The sequence below is a fragment of the Dreissena polymorpha genome, chromosome 14 (genome assembly GCF_020536995.1).
Source record: "Dreissena polymorpha isolate Duluth1 chromosome 14, UMN_Dpol_1.0, whole genome shotgun sequence".
Classification (NCBI taxonomy): domain Eukaryota; kingdom Metazoa; phylum Mollusca; class Bivalvia; order Myida; family Dreissenidae; genus Dreissena; species Dreissena polymorpha.
The window spans coordinates 27132453-27156034 of record NC_068368.1 but is presented as its reverse complement, the minus strand read 5'-3'; the positions used below and the strand labels follow the sequence as shown (position 1 = coordinate 27156034).

General features: G+C 36.0%; 1 protein-coding gene across 1 annotated transcript in view; it reads left to right on the top strand.

Annotated features, from left to right (window-relative positions):
- The window catches only part of LOC127858081 (uncharacterized protein C1orf112 homolog), an 88491-nt gene that overhangs the window by 43377 nt on the left and 21532 nt on the right, over nucleotides 1–23582 (top strand). The window contains exons 6-13 of the mRNA XM_052394968.1: nucleotides 3823–3909; nucleotides 6647–6722; nucleotides 10265–10488; nucleotides 11322–11473; nucleotides 13653–13801; nucleotides 16188–16262; nucleotides 17811–17903; nucleotides 20070–20194. Coding sequence (XP_052250928.1) covers nucleotides 3823–3909; nucleotides 6647–6722; nucleotides 10265–10488; nucleotides 11322–11473; nucleotides 13653–13801; nucleotides 16188–16262; nucleotides 17811–17903; nucleotides 20070–20194 — 981 coding nt within the window. The remainder of the gene's footprint in view (nucleotides 1–3822; nucleotides 3910–6646; nucleotides 6723–10264; nucleotides 10489–11321; nucleotides 11474–13652; nucleotides 13802–16187; nucleotides 16263–17810; nucleotides 17904–20069; nucleotides 20195–23582) is intronic.

The window sequence follows — 23582 nt, the reverse complement described above, 5'->3', positions numbered from 1 at the left end:
CCAATATGGAATGTGTTAATGGCTATGATATCAATTAAGCCTGTAATAGTGATGTTCATTTATTACTTCTACCAAACGTATCTGTGATTATACTTGATGTTAAATGATCACAGACAAGTTTAATGGGAATTACTGAATGTACAATGTTTCCTTTCCTCTTTGTGCGTTTTCTGGATATTTTTCCCAGTACAGACATGTGCTAATAGTTATATCACATTATCACACATCTGTACCATGATAAATATACAGACAAAATCATCTGTGATTACCAGTGACAACAGCAATAACCAAATTAGTAAAATGGAAATTGCTGAGCATTCCATGTGCTGTCTTGTGATATTTCTGGCTGTTTCTCCCAGTACAGACATGTGCTAATGGTGATATCACATTGTCACACATCTGTACCATGAAAATGTACCAGAAAGTAATTATTATAAACCTTTAATATGTAAGCTGGTTTATTTTTAATATCCACCAAACTCAACTGTGATTATAAAGTTGACAGTAATCATACAAGTTTGATGGAAATGGTTTTGTACTGAACTTAATGTTCTGTCTTCATTTGCCTTTTCTCCCAATACAGAATGTGCTGATGGCTGTTGCATCAATCAATCCACCAAAAGTGATATTCATTCATTATCTTCACTAAACTTAACTGTTATTTTTATTGATGGCAAATGATCACAGACAAGTTAAATTGATATTATGGATATTACTGAATGCATCATGTTTCCTTTCCCCTTTGTGATATTTCTGGATATTTCTCCCAGTACAGACATGTGCTAATGAATATATCACATTGCCACATATCTGTACCTTGAAAAATATACAAACACAATTTACTGTGATTAAAAGTGATTAAAACAATAACCAACAAACTTACACGGAAATTGCTGAGCATACCATGTTCTGTTTCTGTCTTGTGATATTTCTGGCCATTTCTCCCAGTACAGACATGTGCTAATGGTAATATCACATTGTCACATATCTGTACCATGAAAAATGTACTAGAAAGTAATGATTCTCAATCTTAAATATGGAAACTGGTTTATTTTTAATTTCCACCAAACTCAACTGTGATTATAAATAAATAGACAATAATCACAGAAAAGATTGATGTAAATAGATTTGTACGGACTTAAATGATCTGTCTTCATTTGTGATATGTCTGGCTTGTTCTCCCAATACAGAATAGGATAATGTCTATAACTTCAATTATTCCTCAAAAAGTGATATTCAATCATTATCACCACCAAACTTAACTGTGATTATAAGTGAAACAGAATAATCACGGACAAGTTTAATGGAAATAAGTGATTTCACCTTGTTTTATTTTCCTTTTTATGAAGTTCTGGAATGGCTTACTTTGCTATCTACGATTTGTGATATTTCTGGCCATTTCTCCCAGTACAGACATGTGCTAATGGCTATATCACATTGTCACACATCTGTACCATGAAAAATGTACCAGCAAGTCTTGATCATAATCCTTCAATATGGTTGATTGTAATGCTATTTCCACCAAACTCAACTGTGATTGTTAGTGAGGAAACATAATCACAGTCAAGTTTAATGGAAATGGGTGGCTTTTCAATGTTAATTGAACATTTTGAGATATAAATGACCTTATCATGCAAATACAGACATCGACTAATGTCTATATCACATTCGAACAGATCCGTAGCATAAAATATATAACAGCAAATGACACTAAATATTTCTCCAATCTTCATACTCTCATTTCTACCAAAAATCAACTTTGATTATAAGTGATAAAAATCTGCTGGATGCAAATGGCTGACGTCATCCTTTTTCTTTCATATGATGCTTTGACTGGCCATTTTACCCAGTACAGACATGTGCTAATGGCTATGTCACATTATACAGATCTGTACCGTGAAAAATATGCCAGTGTATGACAGCAATGTGTAATAGTGATGTTCATACATGATTTCCACCAAACAAAACTGTGATTATAAGTGACGAACAGTAATCACACAGAAGTTTAATGGTTTTGATTGAATTAACCATCTTGTCTTACCTTTTGTGAATTTTCTTATATTTCTCTCAGTACAAACATGTGCTAATGGCTATATCACATTTTCACAGGTCTATACCATGAAAAATATACCAGAAAGTGCTCTTCATGATCCTTCAATATTGATGATTGTTTTCTGTTATTTCCACCAAACTAAACTGTGATTATAAAAATATAGACAATAATCACATAACAGTTTGATGGAAATGTTTTTGTACTGACGTAAATGTTCTGTCTTCATTTGTGACATGTCTGGCCTTTCCTTATTTTATATGCTAATTTATAATGTTGTCAAAATATATTTTACACAATTATTTCATTTTTTACATTCTACTATTAATTTACTTACTTGATGTAACATCAAAGGTGCTGGTATTTCAGAGCATTATTGGTTATTGTCTGTTCTGAGTTGGAGACTGGAATGATCATACCAATTTGTTTAAGGGTTTATATACCCATTTTCTGTGCCTCTCCACTATGAAACATGTAAATTAATCCAAGATGTCATCTTTAATTAAGCAGACTTGCTCACTAATTAAGGTTCTGTGTACTCCAATTAAGGGGAAGTCATTTGTATGCTTGTTCACACCTTGTACTACATTTGTTAATAAGCTAGAAGACAAAGTATTCATAAGTCAGGGGAAGTAATTAATGTGTGAATGATATCATCAGGAAATAGGTTACTAATAATATTAGTTTGTTAAGCTCATAATTATAAAATTATCATGCTGCAGTTTTTTTGTTATTTATTATTTGTTATTATTATCTTTTAGAAAGTATACAGTCTGCTTGTACAATATTGTATTGGCTAAATTTGTTGTTATATGTGTGTGAATAAAATAATTTCTATGTTATATTCAATGATGTTATCTGTTAATATGCTTTAGGGTTTATAAAAAAGTATATTTAATTGTGAAATAAAAGTAATATTAGTAATAATAATATCATTTTTATTATTATTACTATCTAGCAATATTTTATTGCAAAATTGTTATTGTGAAATGACTTTCTTGTTTATATTGTAAAGATGTAAAATAACACTGGCCTCCTAATAAGCAGAATTATGACCCTTATTAAACTTTTAAATAATATGCCCCTTACATGTCCAAGAAAAATTGCATTTTAAAGTTTACGTATACCTTAACTACAATAGAAATTCAAACAATGCTTTGGGGTCATTATTTAAGGTCACTGCCAAAAAAATGTACATCTTACTATCAAAGCAAATGTAAAAGTCAAATTTACTATTTTTTGGAAAACTCATGTTTTTTAAAGAAATTTTATAAAATATTTGCTATGGAAGGAGCACTTGAGCCAAAGGCTCAGTGTTGGATGTTGAGTCTTAAATACTGATTTTACTGATGTTTGTAATGCTTATTCACCGTTTGATTATTGTGGCTTCAGTAGCTGTTTCCGTTCTCATGCTGGGTCTAGTGATAATACACCTTGGGATTCATTCTGATACCTGCTTAAGTCTTGAGTTTGAATCTTTCTCTGGCCACATAACTTGTCTGGAGATTGGTAATGATAATATTTCTACAGCCAGTATCTCCTCCTGTCTCTGTTTTGTTCCATTTACTCTAAAAAATATGACTTTTGTTCTCTAAGTACTGTTACACCTCTTTGATATGACAAAGTCTTAAAAAAGCAAAAGTATCCATACAAACAAACAAACTTTTTTCATGGTATAATTTAAAAGTATTTGTTGCAAAGGTTTCATTTTGAATGTTACAAGTCTTAACATTTTCCTTGCCTATGATTGGTTTCATGTCTTTATGTTACAGGACAGTAGCAACATCTATGGAGACTTCCTGGCCAATGTGACTGAGCCCTTGTCTACCCTGTTCAAAAAAGCTCATGCCTTACAACAGGTAGGTGAATTATATTAATAATTAAAAACACCATCAACAGGTGCAATGATTTTGTAAATTATTTTTATAATTGGGATGTATTGATTGTCTTTGGCTGACATAGGAGTCTAAAAAAAAGTAAATTTACCAAATATAGATATATTTACCTTCTTGCATAGCAGGTAAGTGTTGAGTATTGGTCAGTTATTTGAGCCCTTTAGGATCACAATGGCACTCTTAAATCTATTTTAGCTTTATTGCAAAGAAAGCCTAAGGCTCATTTGAAATGCTCTTGAGTCCATCTCCAGGGATTAGAACCAGACATAGTTGGAGTCTATGGGGGAAATCTAAAGAACGCTCCCAGTGACCTCCCGATAACTAGGCGGACACCATTGCTGCTACACCACTGCAACCAGAATTGCACTTCTAATTGAAAGGGTTATGTTTAAAGCGGGTATATACGATTTAGTCAAATATTTATGAATTTATATAAACTGTGTAAAAAAACTTATTATATATATTTCAATATAAATTAAAATAAAAGTTAAGAAGAACATGTGTCGAAAAATGCAAAATAAGCCAGAAATTTAATTCTGAAATTGAAAACGGCTGTACAGCCGAATTCGCCAGCATGTATACCATACATGTACGATGTGCATCTAAACTTAGTTTAACGGTTTATTTGAAATTCTGCAACGATATCTATTCATACGACACACGAACACTATCTCCGATCCTAATACAAAGACGAATGCTTCGGTTATTGTAGGAAAATATGTACGTCACTATCGGCTCGGGGCGCTAATTTGTCTTTGCTGCATTTTATGAAATTCGGCTTGAATGTATAATTTTTCTTGCCTATTTTGTGTTATTGTAACATATTTTATTAATATATAACAATTAAACACATATAAAAAATCGTATATACCCGCTTTAACAGTACGAGTGATGCTAATCTAGCTTACCTGAGCATTGAGTTCTCTATGAAGTTTTCTGTGAACTATGGGTAATGGGGACCTCTCCTGCAACGTTTATGTCCTGTCAACAATTGTGTTTGCTTTCAAGATGGTAATTTCACCTTTGTATCAAACCCTGACGAAACTTTGCAAGTCCTCAGGCAGGGATTTTTCGTGTCTTTGTGAAGTAGCCTTTGGCTTCTCAATTTGCGAAAAAATTAGTTTTGAATTTTTAGCTCACCTGAGCAAAACCTGCTCATGGTGAGCTTTTGTGATCGTCTTTTGTCTGTCGCCAGTCGTCCGTCGTGCGGCGTCTTCTTGGTCAGAACATTTGTCCCATTGATACCTCGAGTTTGAAACTGGGTCATGCTGGGTCAAAAACTAGGTCACTAGGTCAAAAAAAGAAAAACCTTGTGAACACTGTAGAAGTCACATTCGATGCCCAATCTTCTTGTAACTTTGTTAAAATGTTTGTCTAAATGATATGTTGGTTGAGTTCAAAAATGGTTCCTGTCCGTTGAAAAACATGGCCGCCAGGGGGCGGAGCAGTATTCCTTATATGGCTATAGAGAAATCTTGGGAGCACTCTAGAAGTTACAATTTTTGCCCAATCATCATGATCATGGATGAGTTCGAAAATGGTCCAGATCAGTGAAAAAACATGGTCGCCAGGGGGCGGGGCAGTTTTCTCTATATGTATATAGTGAAAACATGTAAACACTGTAGAAGTCACATTTTTGCTCCAATGTACATGAAATTTGGTCAGTACATGTGATTTCTGGATATGACGGTTTAGTTCGAAAATGGTTCAGATTAGTAAAAAAACATGGCCGCCAGGGGGGGGGGTCATTTTCCTTATATTTCTATAGTAAAAAAAGCTTGTGAACACTCTAAAAGTCACATTTTTTGCCTTATCATCATACATTTTTTTCTAAACATCGATTGTATAGATATCTTGGACGAGTTCGAAAATGGTCCTGATGGGTGGAAAAACATGGCCGCCAGGGGGCGGGGGAGTTTTCTCTATATGTATATAGTGCAAACATGTGAACAGTCGAGAAGACACATTTTTTGCCCAATCTTCATGAAATTTGGTCAGAACATTTGTTTTCTAGATACAATAGTTGAGTTCGAAAATGGCTTGGATCGGTAAAAAAAACATGGCCCCCCGGGGGGGGGGAGGTCTTTTTCCTTATATTTATATAGTAAAAAAGTTTGTGAACACTCTAGAAGTCACATTTTTTGCATAATCATCATGAAATTTTGTCAAAACATTAGTTATGTGGGTGTCAAGGACAAATTAGAAAATGGTAGTGTTCAGCGAAAAAACATGGCCGCCAGGGGGTGGGGCAGTTTTCTTTATATTTATATAGTGAAAACATGTGAACAGTCTAGAAGACACATTTTTTGCCCAATCTTCATAAAATTTGGAATATCTTGGAAGAGTTAAAAAATGATTCAGGTCTGTTAAAAAAAACATGGCCTCCAGGGGGCCATTTGTTGTTCATTCTTAATGAAACTTGGTTAGTACATTTGTTCCATTGATATCTTGGGCTGCAAAGAACAGGTAATTTCATTTTATCTCAGGTGAGCAACTTTGGGCCTTTCATGCCCTCTTATTTAAAATTGTGAAAAAAAGAGTTGTGCAATTTTCAAAATAATTAAAAAATTTAGTTGTGAACTTCTCAAATTGTAAAATGTTTAGTAGCGAACTTGTGAAATAACTAGTGTGATTCTCTAAGAAGAAAAATAAGCCATGTCAGGTGAGCACTATGGGCTATGATGGTCCTCTTGTATTCTAGAGTTTATTGGGAGCAGTGGAGTGTCTTGTGGTGACTGGGTCCACCTCACAACAGGATGTACAGGATCTCACCAACTGTGAGTAAACAAATTATTGGCCTCGTTTTGTGAAAATGGGGTTTAAAGCATGTGCATAAAGTGTCATCACAGATTTGCCTCTGCAGTCTGTATGAGCTAATCAGGGAGGACACTGCGCTTGAACTAAAAAATTTGTTAGAAGACACTTTCTTTAAACTAAACAATTCCATCAAAACAGGAAGTGTGGACTGCACAGGCTAATCTGGGACAACAATTTAAGCACATGAATTGCATCCAAGCCCATTGTTCCCCGAGGGCAACTCAAATACAACATGGAAGGAGCCCAAGAGCTCAGTTAGTTCTAATAAAACTGCTGTATGCAGGATCCTGAAAAAAATTGTGTTTTTTATAAAATTGCATTAAGATATCACATTTTGTTAGATCATGGTAATGTTAAGTTGTGTTTTGTTTATTAAGGGAACTATTAGTCATTCTTATATGAGTCTATTAACCACATTTTGCTTAATCAAAAACTAGTTGTTAAATTCTTAGACAAAAGACAGGTTACTAGTTTCTTGTGAAAAATCAATAATTTATAATGTATGTAATTTTATCAAGCTTTTGTTATCAGAAATGCGATTCTCAATAATACTATTCAATAAACTTCAGTACCGCCTTGATAGAACCTCTGTGTTCATACCATTGATTTTATTTATTTGTATTGTTAAATGACTATATAAATGTTATGTAATGTTATGTTGTTACAAAGTAATGTGACAGAAAATATTGTGTGTATTTAAGCATGAAGACGATGGGCTTTTGTATAAGTTGGAATATACTGTCTGTCTGTCTGTCTGTCTGTCTGTCTGTCTGTCTGTCTGTCTGTCTGTCTGTCTGTCTGTCTGTCTGTCTGTCTGTCTGTCTGTCTGTCTGTCTGTCTGTCTGTCTGTCTGTCTGTCTGTCTGTCTGTCTGTCTGTCTGTCTGTCTGTTGTCTGTCTGTCTGTCTGTCTGTCTGTCTGTCTGTCTGTCTGTCTGTCTGTCTGTCTGTCTGTCTGTCTGTCTGTCTGTCTGTCGATCTGTCTGTTTGTAAAAAAACATACAAATTGTAGTTTTTAAGCCAGTATACAATGTTAAAAAAAAACAATATTTATAATATAATATAAGGTTGTGTTGTAATGAAGGGTAATAAATCCTAACAGTCTTGCCTTCTGGATTATTTATCCTATTACCAAATGAAAATAGATAGTATAACAATGATCGCATAAACTTTATCTTTATACTATTGCTTTTTATGTCCCCCACTATAGTAGTGGGGGACATATTGTTTTTGCCCTGTCTGTTGGTCTGTTGGTCTGTTTGCGCCAACTTTAACATTTTGCAATAACTTTTGCTATATTAAAGATAGCAACTTCATATTTGGCATGCATGTGTATCTCATGAAGCTGCACATTTTGAGTGGTAAAAGGTCAAGGTCATCCTCCAAGGTCAGAGGTCAAATATATGTGGCCAAAATCGCTCATTTTATTAATACTTTTGCAATATTGAAGAAAGCAACTTGATATTTGGCATGCATGTGTATCTCATGGAGCTGCACATTTTGAGTGGTGAAAGGTCAAGGTCAAGGTCATCCTTCAAGGTCAGAGGTCAAATATATGTGGCCCAAATCGCTTATTTTATAAATACTTTTGCAATATTGGAGATAGCAACTTGATATTTGGCATGCATGTGCATCTCATGGAGCTGCACATTTTGAGTGGTGAAAGGTCAAGGTCATCCTTCAAGGTCAGAGGTCAAATATATGTGGCCCAATTCTCTTATTTTATGAATACTTTTGCAAAATTGTAGATAGCCACTTGATATTTGGCATGCATGTGTATCTCATGGAGCTGCACATTTTGTGTGGTGAAAGGTCAAGGTCAAGGTCATCCTTCACAAGGTCAAGGTTATCCTTCAAGGTCAATCATCATATGGGGGACATTGTGTTTCACAAACACATCTTGTTTTAGATCAGATCTTTGGGTTTTCCAAAAATTTAAGAATATGTTTTTGTCAACTATGGAAAGATAAAATCGTCAAAAAATGCGAAATCGTATAATTATTATTGGAAAAAGGAAGGAAATAATAGGATAAATAGAATATTATGGGAGTTTTGGATAAAGATCGAGTTTATCATGCTTGGCTCGAACGTGGTTTTTAGCCTTGCATAATAAACTTGATCTTTATCCAAAACTCACATAATATTCTCTATATATATGCCTGCTGACCCTGATTATTTTTTTAAATATATAACTAAATGAGCCTCACTCTGGGAAAACAGGGCTTAATGCAGGGCTCCCGCTGCCATTCGCAATTGTCGCCAAATGCGAAAGTTTTAGAAGAGTGGCGAAAAAATATGTCAATTTGCGAAAACTAGTTGCGAAAACGAATTTTCTTTTATTTTCTCGCAAAACAAACGGATTCAGCGACTCAACCCTTAACAAGTGCCTGTGTGTGCGCATCTTAAATATGTAAATTTAGCAAAATATTCTAAAAATCAAGCCAGTTTACCCATAGCTCCTCCCCTTGGTGGAGTCTACCTGGCAGAAATGAGTGTTCTCCAATCATAACGCAGTATTCGCAACGCATGAAAAGTGAGCATGTTTTGCCCAAGAGCTAAAATTAGAAGTGTCGTCATATTGGAATCATTTTACAAAGCTAATAAGTTTTTATTGTTCTGATGTTTCGTATCCGTGTGTTCCGTATCAACACTTTGTCATACTCGATAATTAATAAGCAATTGAAAAGTATGGTGTCAATTGATGATCTCGCAGTTTAACAGCAATATTACAAATGTCGGTGATGATTTAAGTTATGTTATGAAGCAATATGTTAAATATTTCGCTGATCAATTAAATTAAATGTTATTAGTTTATTTTATTTGCAATTAAAATTACATAAAAATATTGCCAAATAAAACATGTTATAAATTGTTACAAATATAATTATATTTCAATAAATGTATAAATCAATGTTTTAAATTTAATTAATTTGCTGGTGTAACCCTTAAAAAAGAATCAATGTGACGGACTGTTATTCATTCATTTGACATAACATGCATTTCATAAAGCGATCAAACGTGGGGAACGTTTCTTTAAATTGCTGTTTAATAATCGCGCCAAAAAAAAATCTGTAGTATAACAAGTTGTGAAAACGTCATCAATAACATCCTAAAATTGAAACTTTGATGACGTAGAATTTGAGACCCATATAAATAAATATGAATGACATAAATTTCCCAATGTTTGCATTTTATTTGTTAGTAAAACACACACAACGGAAATGAATTGTATACACATTAAATAAAGGATTTAAGAATTGCTAAAAAAATGGATCATATTTTTTTATAGTGGCGAAACAAAAATGGCGAAAATAGGTGGCGAAAGAAAATTTTAACCCAGCTAGAGCCCTGTTAATGCATTGTATTTTTCGTTTTAAGAAGTTGTTTTGTAGCATAAATCCAGTTAAGAGGAAAAGACTGCCCATGCTAATCTGGGACGACATTTTACGCACATGCATTAAGCCCTGTTATGGCGGCTCATTTTTGTTTTGCCGTTTATTTCAGTATGTTTCGGGCTGTTCGAGGTGTGTCAGGTAGTATCAAGCCTAGATGTGAAACTAGTGGTGGGATTGTGGAAGGCTATATCGAGGCTGTCGGGAAAGACAAAACATTTAGTGCAGGACCACCTTGATGTCGACGCCATGTTGATCTACCTCGCCTCGGAAATAAAACACGGATTTGACTACCTCATGCAGATTGCACCACCAAAAGTTGAAAACTCAGAATTGGTTAGAGATTTTTTTTTTATAAATTAGTTATTTGGTGTAAATTGTTTGCAAATAATATAGGTACCAGTGCCCTCAACATCCAGTTTGCATTAAATTGTAATTTTCTGTTTCTAGTAGTTGTTAAGACTCGATCCTAGAACAATTCTTTTTCCATGTTTCAGTCAGTCCATCAACATTTTCTTCAAACAAAATCTTTTTCTAGACTGCTTGATGGATTTTCTTGTTTAATGTGCTTCAGTTTGATTATGGTTAGTTTTTTATGCTCCCTATAGGGTGGCATATAGCAGTTGAACTGTCCGTAGTCCGTCTGTCTGTCTGGCAGTCTGTGCGTCCGTCCGAAAATTTTAACATTGACCATAACTTTTGCAATATTGAAGATAGCAACTTGATATTTGGCATGCATGTGTATCTCATGGAGCTGCACATTTTGAGTGGTGAAAAGTCAAGGTCAAGGTCATCTTCAAGGTCAAAGCTCAAAAATATAGCTTCAAAGCGGCGCAAAAGGGGGCATTGTGTTTCTTACATACACATCTCTTGTTTTAGTTATTGTTGATATATGAGCCTTGTTCTGGGAAAACAGGACTTGATGCATGGGCATAAAGTGTCATCCCAGATCAGCCTGTGCAGTCTGTGCAGGCTAATCAGGGATGACACTTTCCACCCAAACTGGATTTGCTGTAAAAGTAGACTTCCTTTAAAGGGAAAACACCAAAAAAGCTGAAAGTGTCATCCCTGATAAGCCTTTGGAGTCTGCACAGGCTGATCACGGATGACACTTTAAGCACATGCATTAAGCCCCATATTTCCAGAAAATTTTAATATTAATTTTGTAGAGTCTAAGCCAGGGTGACAGTGCAGCCTTTCAGAAGTCCCTGAAGATCCACAGCTATCAGCTGCGGGTGTTGATCTCCCTGCTGGATAGCTTCGTAGATACTGTGTCCTCGTGTATAGCACCAATATACAACGTCATGGTGAACATACTCATGTGAGATTTTTTTTCAGTTTTTATCTCCCCTTAGCTCAAATCGCTCATATTCAGCTATTGTGGTCAGTCTTCTATGACTGGCATCCAACGGCTTGTGTCATGTTGGAAGCATTGTCATGTTTTGTTTGGCTCATAACTACTCTAGAGGCCACAATTTTGGCCTAATCTTGCTGAATATCGCGGTCAGAATGAGTATCTTCAGAGTATGTAAGCTTAGTTTGAATCTCAGTCAAGTAGTTTGAAAATCTAGGTCACCAGGTTAATCTGAGGAAAACTATTACCTCTAGAAGTCTTTTTAATGACTAAATCTTGATGAATCCTGGTCGGAATGTTTGTCTTGACAATATCTAAGCATGGGGGTCAATTGTCCAAATAATTCCGGAGATCGGGAAGCTGTCCAGGTTCAATTTTGAAATTAGAGTTTTTTTAAGGTGGGGGGGGGGGTGAATTCTTTGGAGTGCACGATCATCTGAGAAAGAACTTTTTTTAGCTTTCTCGGCATTCCAGAAATTTGCACTCGGTACCGATTTATATTCGAAAATATTACAATTCTGTGAAATGTTGCATGTCCACCATCTTGATATCTTAAATTTTGACAAGCAAAGTAAAGCACTGCAATAGAATATTGTAAAACAATTATATATTAATTGTGAATTTGCAAAGTAACTCGTTTCTGGTTTTAATTTTTCTGCAGTCAAACAATTTGCACATTTCATTTCACATTCAAAAGACATATCTGGATATGTTTTCGGACAGTTGTTTTCGGATACATTTCATAACATTTTTTGTAGAATTAGGAATACACATGCAGTCCCCTTTGGAGACATACAACCTCAGACTCTCGGCTTAATTTTCTGGATGTCAAATTTGGGACAATTGACAACTCTGCTCAGCCAAGTTATAAAATGGGTTGATTATGATCACATTATCAAATCTAACAGAAAACTTATTACCACCTTAAGGAGCCACATATATAGCTCAATATTTATGAATCATGGTCGGATTGTTTGTGATTACATCTAAGTTAGGTTTGAATTGGGTCAAGTGTGGTCTAAAACTAGGTCACCAGGTCAGATCTAAGAAGAAACCTAGGCATCAATCTAGAAGCCTTATCCATGACTCCATCTGAATGAATCTTGGTCTGAAAGTCCAAAGTCTTGATTTACCCCAAAGGACGATTTTCGTCAAAAATCAATTTTTTCGCCTACAAGCCTTTGATACATGCATGGATGTTATCTAAGAAACACTCTCAACACACCCACTTCACCTAACCTTTAAATTGACCTACTTTGGGTCTTAATATGATATTATATATTATGATTAATATTCAGAAGGCAAACAATTTTAGTAAGCAAACATTTACAGTTTACATAACATCAATACTTTTTTCTAAAAAGATTTGATACTTCTATTCAACGCTACCCTACCGACATTGCCCAACCTCATTCTTACCTTGACATAGGCCTAGTTTTTGACTGTGGCTTATTCAAATGGGTAAATTAATCAATATTGTTAAGGCTTCCAACTGTACATATTTAATGCAAAATTTTGTTAATGACTTAAGCGTAGTTTATTTGTTTCTTGGTAAAAGATATTAAGAAGCTTTTATAAACATTCTAAAAATGTTGTGTTATCATGATATGCTCTAGTGTTTTACCATTTAAACAACAATTTTATTTATAAAAAAAACGTAAGTTCGGACAAACAATTTCTCTATTCAATTTGAGCCCCACTGTGGCAAAAAGGGCTTAATGGATCTGTTTAAAGTGTCAGCCCAGATAAGCCTGTGCAGTCAGCACAGGCTAATCAGGGACAATACTTTTTGCCAAGATTGGATTTTGGTTTAGAAAAGAGGTTCCGTAAATAAAAAGCCAAGCAGTTATCTCCTTCAAGTTGTGCCCCACTCTAGTGAAACAAGGCTTAATTCATGTGTTTTAAGTGTCGTCCCAGATTCTGAGACACCACTTTCTGTCTAAACTGGATTTTGTTTAGAAGAGACTTTTAAACATTCCTTTACGCATGTGCATTAAGTAAGGATTTCACAAAGCGAGGCCCAAGTGTTCTGTTAGCGCTATGTTCTTTGGTTTTTCACCATTTGAAGAACCATTCTCCAAAAAATATATAAATTAGTTCAGCAAAGCTGTATCTTCGTTTAATTTGAACTTGGCTTACTTGCAAGGCGCCTGCCTCCAACCTTGCTAGACCTCAGCATATCCAGCAGCGGTGTGAGTGATCTGCAACAGCAGCTGGTGAACGGGTTCGAGCCCTTGATGTGTCTCCTTGTCCGTAACCGCACCTTCGGACAGTACATGCTGCGCAAGACTGAAGGTAGTGTCTCTACCCTTGAAACATGCTCAAGTTTATGATTGTAAACTCTTGCTTGTTCTACATTTTGAGTTTTTATGCTCCCCCAAAATTTATTTTGGGGTGAGCATATAGTCGCCGCTTTGTCTGTCCGTCCGTGTTTCGGTGTGTCCATGTGTCTGTCCGTGCACAATTTTTGTCTGGGCTATTTCTAAAAAACTAATGACCGGAATTCAATGAAACTTTATGGGAAGCTTCAATACCAAGATGAGATGTGCATATTATCAGCGGGTTCTGGTCGGATGATTTTTCACAGAGTTATGGCCCTTTGAAAATTTCCATTAACTGTACATATAGTGCAATTCTTGTCTGGGCTATTTCTCAGCAACTAATGACCGGAATTCAATGAAACTTTATGGGAAGCTTCAGTACCAAGAGGAGATGTGCATATTATCAGCGGGTTCTGGTCGGATGATCTTTCACAGAGTTATGGCCCTTTGAAATTTTCCATTAACTGTACATATAGTGCAATTCTTGTCGGGCTTTTTCTCAGCAACTAATGACTGGAATTCAATGAAACTTTATGGGAAGCTTAACTACTAAGAGGAGATGTGCACATTATCAGCCGGTTCTCGTCGGATGATTTTTCACAAAGTTATGGCCCTTTGAAATTTTCCATTTTACATATAGTGCAATTCTTGTCCGGGCTATTTCTCAGCAACTTATGACTGGAATTCAATGAAACTTTATTGGAAGCTTCACTACCAAGAGGAGATGTGCATGTAATCAGCCGGTTCTCGTCGGATGATTTTTCACAGAGTTATGGCCCTTTGAAATTTTCCATTGTACATATAGTGCAATTCTTGTCCAAGCTATTTCTCAGCAACTTATTACAGGAATTCAATGAAACTTTATGGGAAGCTTCACTACCAACAGGAGATGTGCATATTATCAGCCGGTTTTGGTCGGATGATTTTCACAGAGTTATGGCCCTTTGAAATTTTCTATAAACTGTACATATAGTGCAATTCTTGCCTGGGCTATTTCTCCCCAACTACTGACTGGAATTCAATGAAGCTTTATGGGAAGCTTAACTACCTTTAGGAGATGCTCATGTTATTTGTTGGTTCTGGTTAGATGATTTATTTAGAGAGTTATGGCCCTTTGAAATTTTTAAGTTGCTAAACCATCCATCGTATTAATTTGTCCAAAGTTATGCCCCTCAAGACTTTTCCTTTTATCTGAATATATAGTGCAATATTGTGACAAAAAACACTTTGGGGAGCATCACCCGTCTCCGAAGGTTTCTTGTTAAACTTAGCGACTTCAATCACTGGTTATTCTAATGAATGACATATTACAAAAAATCCTTATTAACCCTGTACCCCTTAGATACTCAGATACGCTTTGTGACACGTTTTTATTCCCTTACAAAATCAAATTTAATTTAAGACCTTTTCTTATCTGATTGAAGTTTTAAAGGCTTGATTTCCAGTCCTTGGGTACTGATGAAAAGCAAACAGCATACAACCTGAACAAACTGTGAGTTATTTGCAGGCTGTTCTGGTTTGAGGCTGTTTGGTATGCCATTTTCACTGTGTTTCTGAGTAGGAAATGGTTAAATAATCCTTTTAAGATTAGCTTTTGACACTTTCAGTTCAAAGAATAGGTTTTAAACAAAGGAACTGCAGGTTCTGGTTTTACCGAAAAAACAAACTGCAAGAGTCAAAACTATTCGTGGGAAATTAATTTTCTGTTGATTTTGTTGGAAGACTGATCTAGGAATTCAAGAACCAATTCTATAATTATTGCCAATGTGTTCTCTGAACATTTTTCAAGACTATTCACTTAGGCATGAGTGACTTTTAAACCCAACACAGGCCAGGTTTTTCAGGGATGTTGTATTTTAAACAGCCAAAATGTGGTGGATCAAAGACAATAAATGCAATTCAATGATGATTACTATTTATCTTGTTTATTGGCATGCAAAAAATAGGGCAGGTTACTAACATCTTATATCAATCATCTATTTAATTGGCATTTGATAAACAAGGCCCACCTCTGGCTTACATTTTAAGACAACTTTCCACTAATGACTACCATGAGCAGACTGACTGTCTGATGTTTCATCTGTCCTAAGGGTCAAGGTCAAACTTAAAGGTCAAAGGTCAAATTTGGCCATAAACAGTTTTGAGACCAGGTGCCCTGTAATGTTTGGGCATATGCACTCTATGGACATATTTCTTGTTCATTTAGGTCTATCCTATTGCTCACTTACAAAGTTTGTATCAGGTTGAGTCCTCAACAATTGGTTCATGTGAATTTGAATGAATGCTTTAGAACCATAATAGCCCTCTTGTTTTACAATGTAGGATTTCGGACATTTTTAGGTGTCCACTTTAAATTTCAGACTGCAGACCTGAAGAAAATCTTGCTGTTTTACAAATCCATGTTAAAATCCTGGACTGTTTGCCAAAACAAGAGGGTAAGCAGAAAGAGATATGTTGTGAGAAAACAGATATGTATCCAGTAATATATACACTTCAACACCGTTATTTCGAAGTCGTCGGGACCGTTAAAAAAACTTCGGATTAACGATAATTCGAAATAAACATTTGACAGACGACTTCTTTGATTCTGAAAAATACAACATTGTGGAATTCGCATGGTTCGGTCACACTGTACTTTTAATAATTGTTTAACTTAAAAACGTAAACTAGTGAGATAGCAATAGATTTCTACTTGTAACAAACGTAGGAATAAAACGATTATTTTTCTTCTTTTTATTTTTCTGTAATTACAGAACATATAAAATATAATGCATAGCGCATCATACATGTAAATACATATGAATACATTTTCGGAAATGAATTCACTTTTTTTTAAATAAGACGCTATGTCTTTCTGAACACCGGCGTTAGCAGCACTAAACTGGACGCGTGTAACATATTACTCCAATTTGTCAAGGAAATTGTAGAACTGGCTTCCGCCCATGTTTTGCTCGCAGAACTGCCTTACGTCGTTGATGCATGTGGTCACACTTTGATTAAATATCATGTTCATTCATGTGCTGTCGGCCTCGTCGTCGGCTTTTGACGACATTATAAAATTAACATGCTACGCCCAGGCGACAAAGGTGTAATTATCGGCTTTGACGCACAACGCGCAGACGACATAGGTGTGAAATTACGCTCAGTGTTTTGCAGTTTTGACTTCGGATTAAAGATTGATAGTAAAGTGCGAATTATAGTGTTGGGACCGACATAATCACTTCGAATTAACGATTTCTTTGGTTTAACGAAGTTCGGATTAACAATGACATTTTACATTGAACAAAGAAGAACCACAATCGGGACCCAAAAAATACTTCGAAATAACGGTGACTTCGGATTATCGGTGTTCGAAATAACGGTGTTGAAGTGTATATGCATGTGTTGGACATGCACAACATAGCAATACATATGCTCTGAACGCCGTCCATTTACGACAAGGGTTTTGTCTTGGACGCCATTTTTAGAGTTATATTGGAGTTGCAGTGTATATATGATATGTGGAAGGATGATGATGATTATGATGATGATTGTAATGGTGACGATGTTGATGGTGACTGTTGTCATAATAATTATCTATGGTTTACTTATGATTTTTAAGATGATGATGATCATGATAAATAGATAAAATCAGGTAAACATATGTACATTATGTGAACAGTGTTTATGTCAAATTTACTCGAGTCAACATGGTTACTTAAGCCCATGGGGATTGATCAATTTGAGCATCTCTTTGGGTAAATAGGGCTTTATGCATGTGCGTAATGTGTCATCCCAGAATAGCCTGTGCAGTCCACACAGGCTGATCATTGATGATATTTTTCACAAAGACTGGGTTTTTGTAAAGAAAAGACTTCCTATAAATGAAACATTCCATATTAGCAGAAAGTGTCGTCCAAGATTAGCCTGTGCAGACTAAACAGGCTAATCAGGGACAACACTTTAAACACATGCAATAAGCCCGTTTTTTTCATTTCTTGTAGAAGACATTTATGACAGCTGGATGAAGGTACAAGATAGCGTGAGTTCGACAGAGTACAGTATTCTACAGAGGGTCTGTAGACATCTTGAAGAATGTAAATTTTGCTAGTTTTCCTTCACTCAAGGAATGATATCTTTTGTAAAATTTGCAAGTTTATATAACTTAAGTAATAGCATACAGACTACTGTAGTGTAAAGCATAAGCTTTTGGTATTCATATAGACAAGTATACCTACTTACCTATCACTTTAGTTTTTAGCTCACCTGTCACGAAGTGACATGGTGAGCTTATGTGACCATGTGATGTCTGGCGTCCGTTGTGCGTGTGTGTGTAGTGTGTGCGTGTGTGTGTGCGTGCATGTGTGCGTGCCTCCGTCAAAAATTTGTTTGTGTAGACAGTAGAGGTCACAGTTTTCATTTAATCTTTATGAAATTTGGTCAGAATGTTCATCTTGATGAAAATTGGGTTGGGATTGTATTTGGGTCATCTGGGGTCAAAAACTAGGTCACTAGGTCAAATGATAGTAAAATCTTGTGTAGACTATAGAGGTCACAGTTTTCATCCAATCTTTTTGAAATTTGGTCAGAATGTTTATCTTGATGAAATCTGGGTTGGCATTGTATTTGGGTCATCTGGGGTAAAAAACTAGGTCACTAGGTCAAATAATAGAAAAACCTTGTGTAGACAGTAGAGGTCATAGTTTTCATCCAAACTTAATACAATTTGGCCAGAATGTAAATCGTGATGAAACCTGGGTTGGGATTGTGTTTGGGTCATCTGGGGTCAAAAACTAGGTCACTAGGTCAAATCATAGACAAACCTTGTGTAGACAATAGAGGTCATAGTTTTCATCTGATCTTAATGAAATATGGTCAGAATGTTAAATTTTTCTTGATAATATCTGATTTTGGATCGTATATGGATCATCTGGGGTCAAAAATGAGGTCACCGGGCCAATGCTAGTAAAACCTCATATGAAAGAGGTCACAGTTTTCATCATGTCTTAATGAAATTATGTCAGAATGTATTAATTGATAAAAATTTTCTTGGGCTTTATATGGGTCTGATAAAATTTAAGTTGATGTAGCAAGGTTAGTCAGGTCAGCGATTCAGGGCCATCATGGGCCTCTTGTTTATTGATGTTATGAGACTAATTTTAAACACAGGTGGTTAGCGTGTTGCTATGATATTAATTAGTGAAAACATCATTTTGAATGATAAATAATCATATTATAACGAAAAAATATCTTTTCTGAAAAAAAAATTCACTATCAAATATATATATAACAAGGTATGCAACTCAAAATCACCCCAAAACGGGGTGCATCGCTTTGAACAGCCATATCTTCATCAATTGTACAGCGATTTTCACGATCTCGGTCTTATTCAACGCAGAAATGAATTTCCTTTCTGGAAATGTATATGTCTTGCAATATTTTTACAAATGCTGGGTCAACTTTTTAGAAATAACACGATACACAACTCGCATGACCCAGTTGACAATGATCATGCAGTCTTAAAGACTGAAATCTTCACGGAGTAAAGGGCAGCTTCCCTACAAAGTTCATGTACCTCGATACCATAATTCAATAAAACGTATGAAAAAATATTATTACCGTTCTTGTCGTTACATTATGCATCAAGACTAACTGTCCAGCGTGGTTTAAAACCTTTGTTTACATACATTTCGACTAACTGACATTTTAAACAAACGAGTGATTTCATTGGTCCAATGCGGAGGTGTGTCTTTACAACTGGGGATTTCATTCATAAAGACTGCATGATCATTGTCAACTGGGTCATGCAAGTTGTGTATCGTGTTATTTCTTAAAAGTTGACCAAGCATTTGTAAAAATATTGCAAGACATATACATTTCCAGAAAGGAACTTCATTTCTGCGTTGAATAATACCGAGATCGTGAAAATCGCTGCACAATTGATGAAGATATGGCTGTTCAAAGCGATGCACCCCGTTTTGGGGTGATTTTAAGTTGCATACCTTGTTATATATATATTTGATAGTGAATTTTTTTTTTCAGAAAAGATAATTTTTCGTTATAATATTATTATTTATCATTCAAAATGATGTTTTCACTAATTAATATCATAGCCACACGCTAACCACCTGTGATTTTAAACACATCAATGATTCAAATTGTACTTAAATTCATTAAATGCTTCTTTGCATTGTTTCTCAAACATTTCTCCACATCATGACATGTTGAACTTGTAGATCCATTCATAACTTTAACATTTTCAGGTCACATTGAGCTCTGCTCTAGTTTGACAGTTCCAGGCTCAAGGTTGATGTCAGTGTATGAGTTTGCGGTGACTCATGTCTGTGGCTTTGTTGGAAGTCTGCCTGCAAAATACTTCGACACACTGGTAATGGGACGATTGTTTAACCCTTTCCCACTCAGATGCAAAGTGAAATGGCTCTGTGCAAACAGCATATAACCAAAATAGACTGCGAGTAACTCGCAGTCTGTTCAGGTCTAATGCTGTTTGCTGCTCATCAGTATCTAAGGGTTGGAAAGGAAGCCTTTAAAACTTGAATTTAGTAAGGAAGGTCTTAAATTAAATTTAATTTTCTATGGGACTACAAACGCATTAAAATATGTATCTACCTTAGTGGTAAAGGGTTAAGCAGTGGTGGTCTAGATTGTAGTATTTTCACTAATGCCAGGTCTGTGATTTGTCCTCCTTTCAGCTGATTTCTTCCCTTTGGAGGTCAAACTGATTTTACAAACAGTTATTATCAGAAATAAATTGTAATATGTAACAGTTATGAAATTATCAATTAAATCTACTTACACATGTTTTATTAACTCCAGATACTTGCTAACAATCCATTGTTTGTCACAATTCAGTAATTCCAATCCAAAAATACGCTCCATGTTTGTTTACTATGACGCTGTCAGCCAGCTGTGTAGGAATACGACCTACATTTTCAATTGCACAATATAATTTGTTATTCCTAACTATTGTTCTCCAAAATTAATGGCTTTCACTTGTATTATTAATCTAAGGATGCATTTGTGTATTGCATTTTGGTAAAGTATGTTCCAGTTGCAAATGCTTTGGAACTATTTCGTTAGGCGTAGAAAGCCTATTCATCATTTAGTTTCATGTTTCCATTGTATTATTAAAATGTTTAACAGAATTTAAATGCAGAACATTTCTGCCTGATATTATGTATTAATGTTATGTGTTTTAATACAAATTGCTTTTTATAATGTAACAACTCATATTATTGACTTACTTTGTTGATTTTGGATTCCGAAATGCTGTTTAGGAAAATGGCTCTTTGTAAACTTGTTTTATTGGTTAAGGAATTCCTAAGTGCACGTTGATTGGTTGGGACGCCTAAGTTTCGGAATCCTAAAGCATCTTCACTATAAATAGCGCGCAGCATCACGGATTCTTCACCTCGGTCAATGACTCAAAATCCACGTCATTTAAAAGTCGGAAACCTACCAGCTTAAGCTAAAGCCATCATAATGGTAGGGAATAGTTCTGTAAAATCTTAAGTATTCTTTTAAGTTATTTAAAATAGTAATCAAGTAACAGTGATGCTGCGCACCTTCATCATACTTATAGTTATTTATTCGTAAACCAAACTTCTTAAGACGCGTTCTACGATTTGAATGAATAGATTTGTTAAACCTTAATTCGGTCGTTTGTTCTATCCTGACATTTTAGAAGTGTCTAAGTATTACAATTGGTGTCAGAAGCGCATTTTATTTTTAAATAATTTTCCGAGTGATACGAACCCAGCCTAACGTTAGAAAGAAAAACAAACACATTGATATTAAAGCAGTTTAAATTTATTCAATCACACAAATCAGCAAACCGAGGTCACACTCAACTATTACTACGTGCAACTACAACTAATACATTATCTACACCACATAAAAGATGGCATCCCCAGACCCTGATATCTCATTTAATCTTCGTTCAAATAATGACACTTCAGACAACATAAACACAGAAAATCAGCACCATGAGAATGACGAAAATGATACTCAAAACCATCGCCCTTCAGTTGATCGACACATGCCCGATGACGATCGTTTTGTCAATGTGACAGGCGATGCAGAACACTATTTCTCTTCAAACAATAACAGTTCACACACACATCGTGAAACACAACTTAGTAGACCACGATTCGAACATCGAGGTAACTTTGCACCCCCTGCAATTCCAGAAGTTCATCCTTCATTGATAAGGCCAGATAATTATGAGGGCTCCGGTGACTTTGAAGCATACATGTCACATTTTGAGGACTGTGCAGAGCTCTCTGGATGGGATGATAAATCCAAATGTCTTGTCTTGGCCAGCTGCCTACGTGGCTCTGCAAGGTCATTCTACATGAGCTTGCCCCAATCTGAAAAAGGGATTATTTTCTGCTCCGTAGAAGACTTGCTTCGCGCTTCAGTAACAGCAAGCATCAAAACCTTTGGCTTTTGAAGTTCGAAAGCCGGCGCAGGCAAAGGGGTGAATCAATTGCAGCCCTAGCGGATGACCTACGCCAGTTGGCCCAGAGAGCCTACCAAGACCTGGACATACATTCCCAAGAACGCCTTGCACTCAATCAACTTTATAAACAGGTTTCACCCGATATGCAGTGTCGGTGCATTGATAATGGCTGTCGCACAATCACAGATGCTGTTAATGTTATTGAGCGCTACGAGGCAGTTCTTGGTACGCATTCCACATTTGTAAGGGCACTCAGTGAAGAGAGCTCTACAAACTCTGACACTGATATGCGCAAGTGTCTTCAGCGTATCGAGTCGCGTCTGGACAGGTTAGAAAAGGTATGTCCTAGAGGCCCACCATTTCAGAACTCTCGCCACAAAAAGCCCCAATCACCTGGTTGCTTTGGATGCAAAGCCAATGATCACTACTGGCGCGATTGCCCGAACAACACTGAGAGAAACAGGTTCACAAACACCAACAATATGCTACACCACAATCAACAACCGCCCAATCGCATGTTTGAGCAGAAACACAATGTTCTTGATGGCTCTTCATCTCGCCGCCAGATGAACGACAATAGGTCGGAAAACTAGTTTCAACCGACTCTGAGGGTCAAGAGTCGGTGCAGATTATTAACAGACCCACACCTTATTATGATAACGTTGTTCCAATGCATTCTACACGAGCCGGTGCGGATACACACACTTATGACAATGGTTTCTATGTTACCGGCACGGTTGCTTCTAAGCCTGTTAGATTTCTTGTTGATTGCGGCGCGACAACTTCTTTGATTTCCACTCAAACATTTGCAAATATCCAACAATATTGCAATTCTATGACCCCAGTTACTCAATCTTTTCACACGGTGAGTGGGCAACAAATGAACATCCTTGGCAAAGTCGACCTTGTGGTTCAGCTTGGTAAGGAGTGCTACGATGTTACTTTTGTGGTTGGTGACATTGATTCAGATGGAATCCTAGGTCAGGATTTTCTTCGACAAAATGTGGACCACATCAATTACGGAAAGTCCTGTTTGGTGATGGGGTCCGATATTGTACCACTTCAAACTGTGGGCGGCTCCAGTCAAATATGTCGTGTAGAGGTTCGTGACACGGTCAAGATACCTGCACATTCTAGAATGTGGGTTCCAGTCAATATTCCCCTTGCTGAATATATGGCACCACTTGGTTTTGTAGAACCAGATCCTGATGTTATGGCTGAAAAGGAAGTTTTTCCCATGAGCGGTATTGTTGAAACACACTCAGAGAATGTTCTAGTTAATGTTGTTAACTAT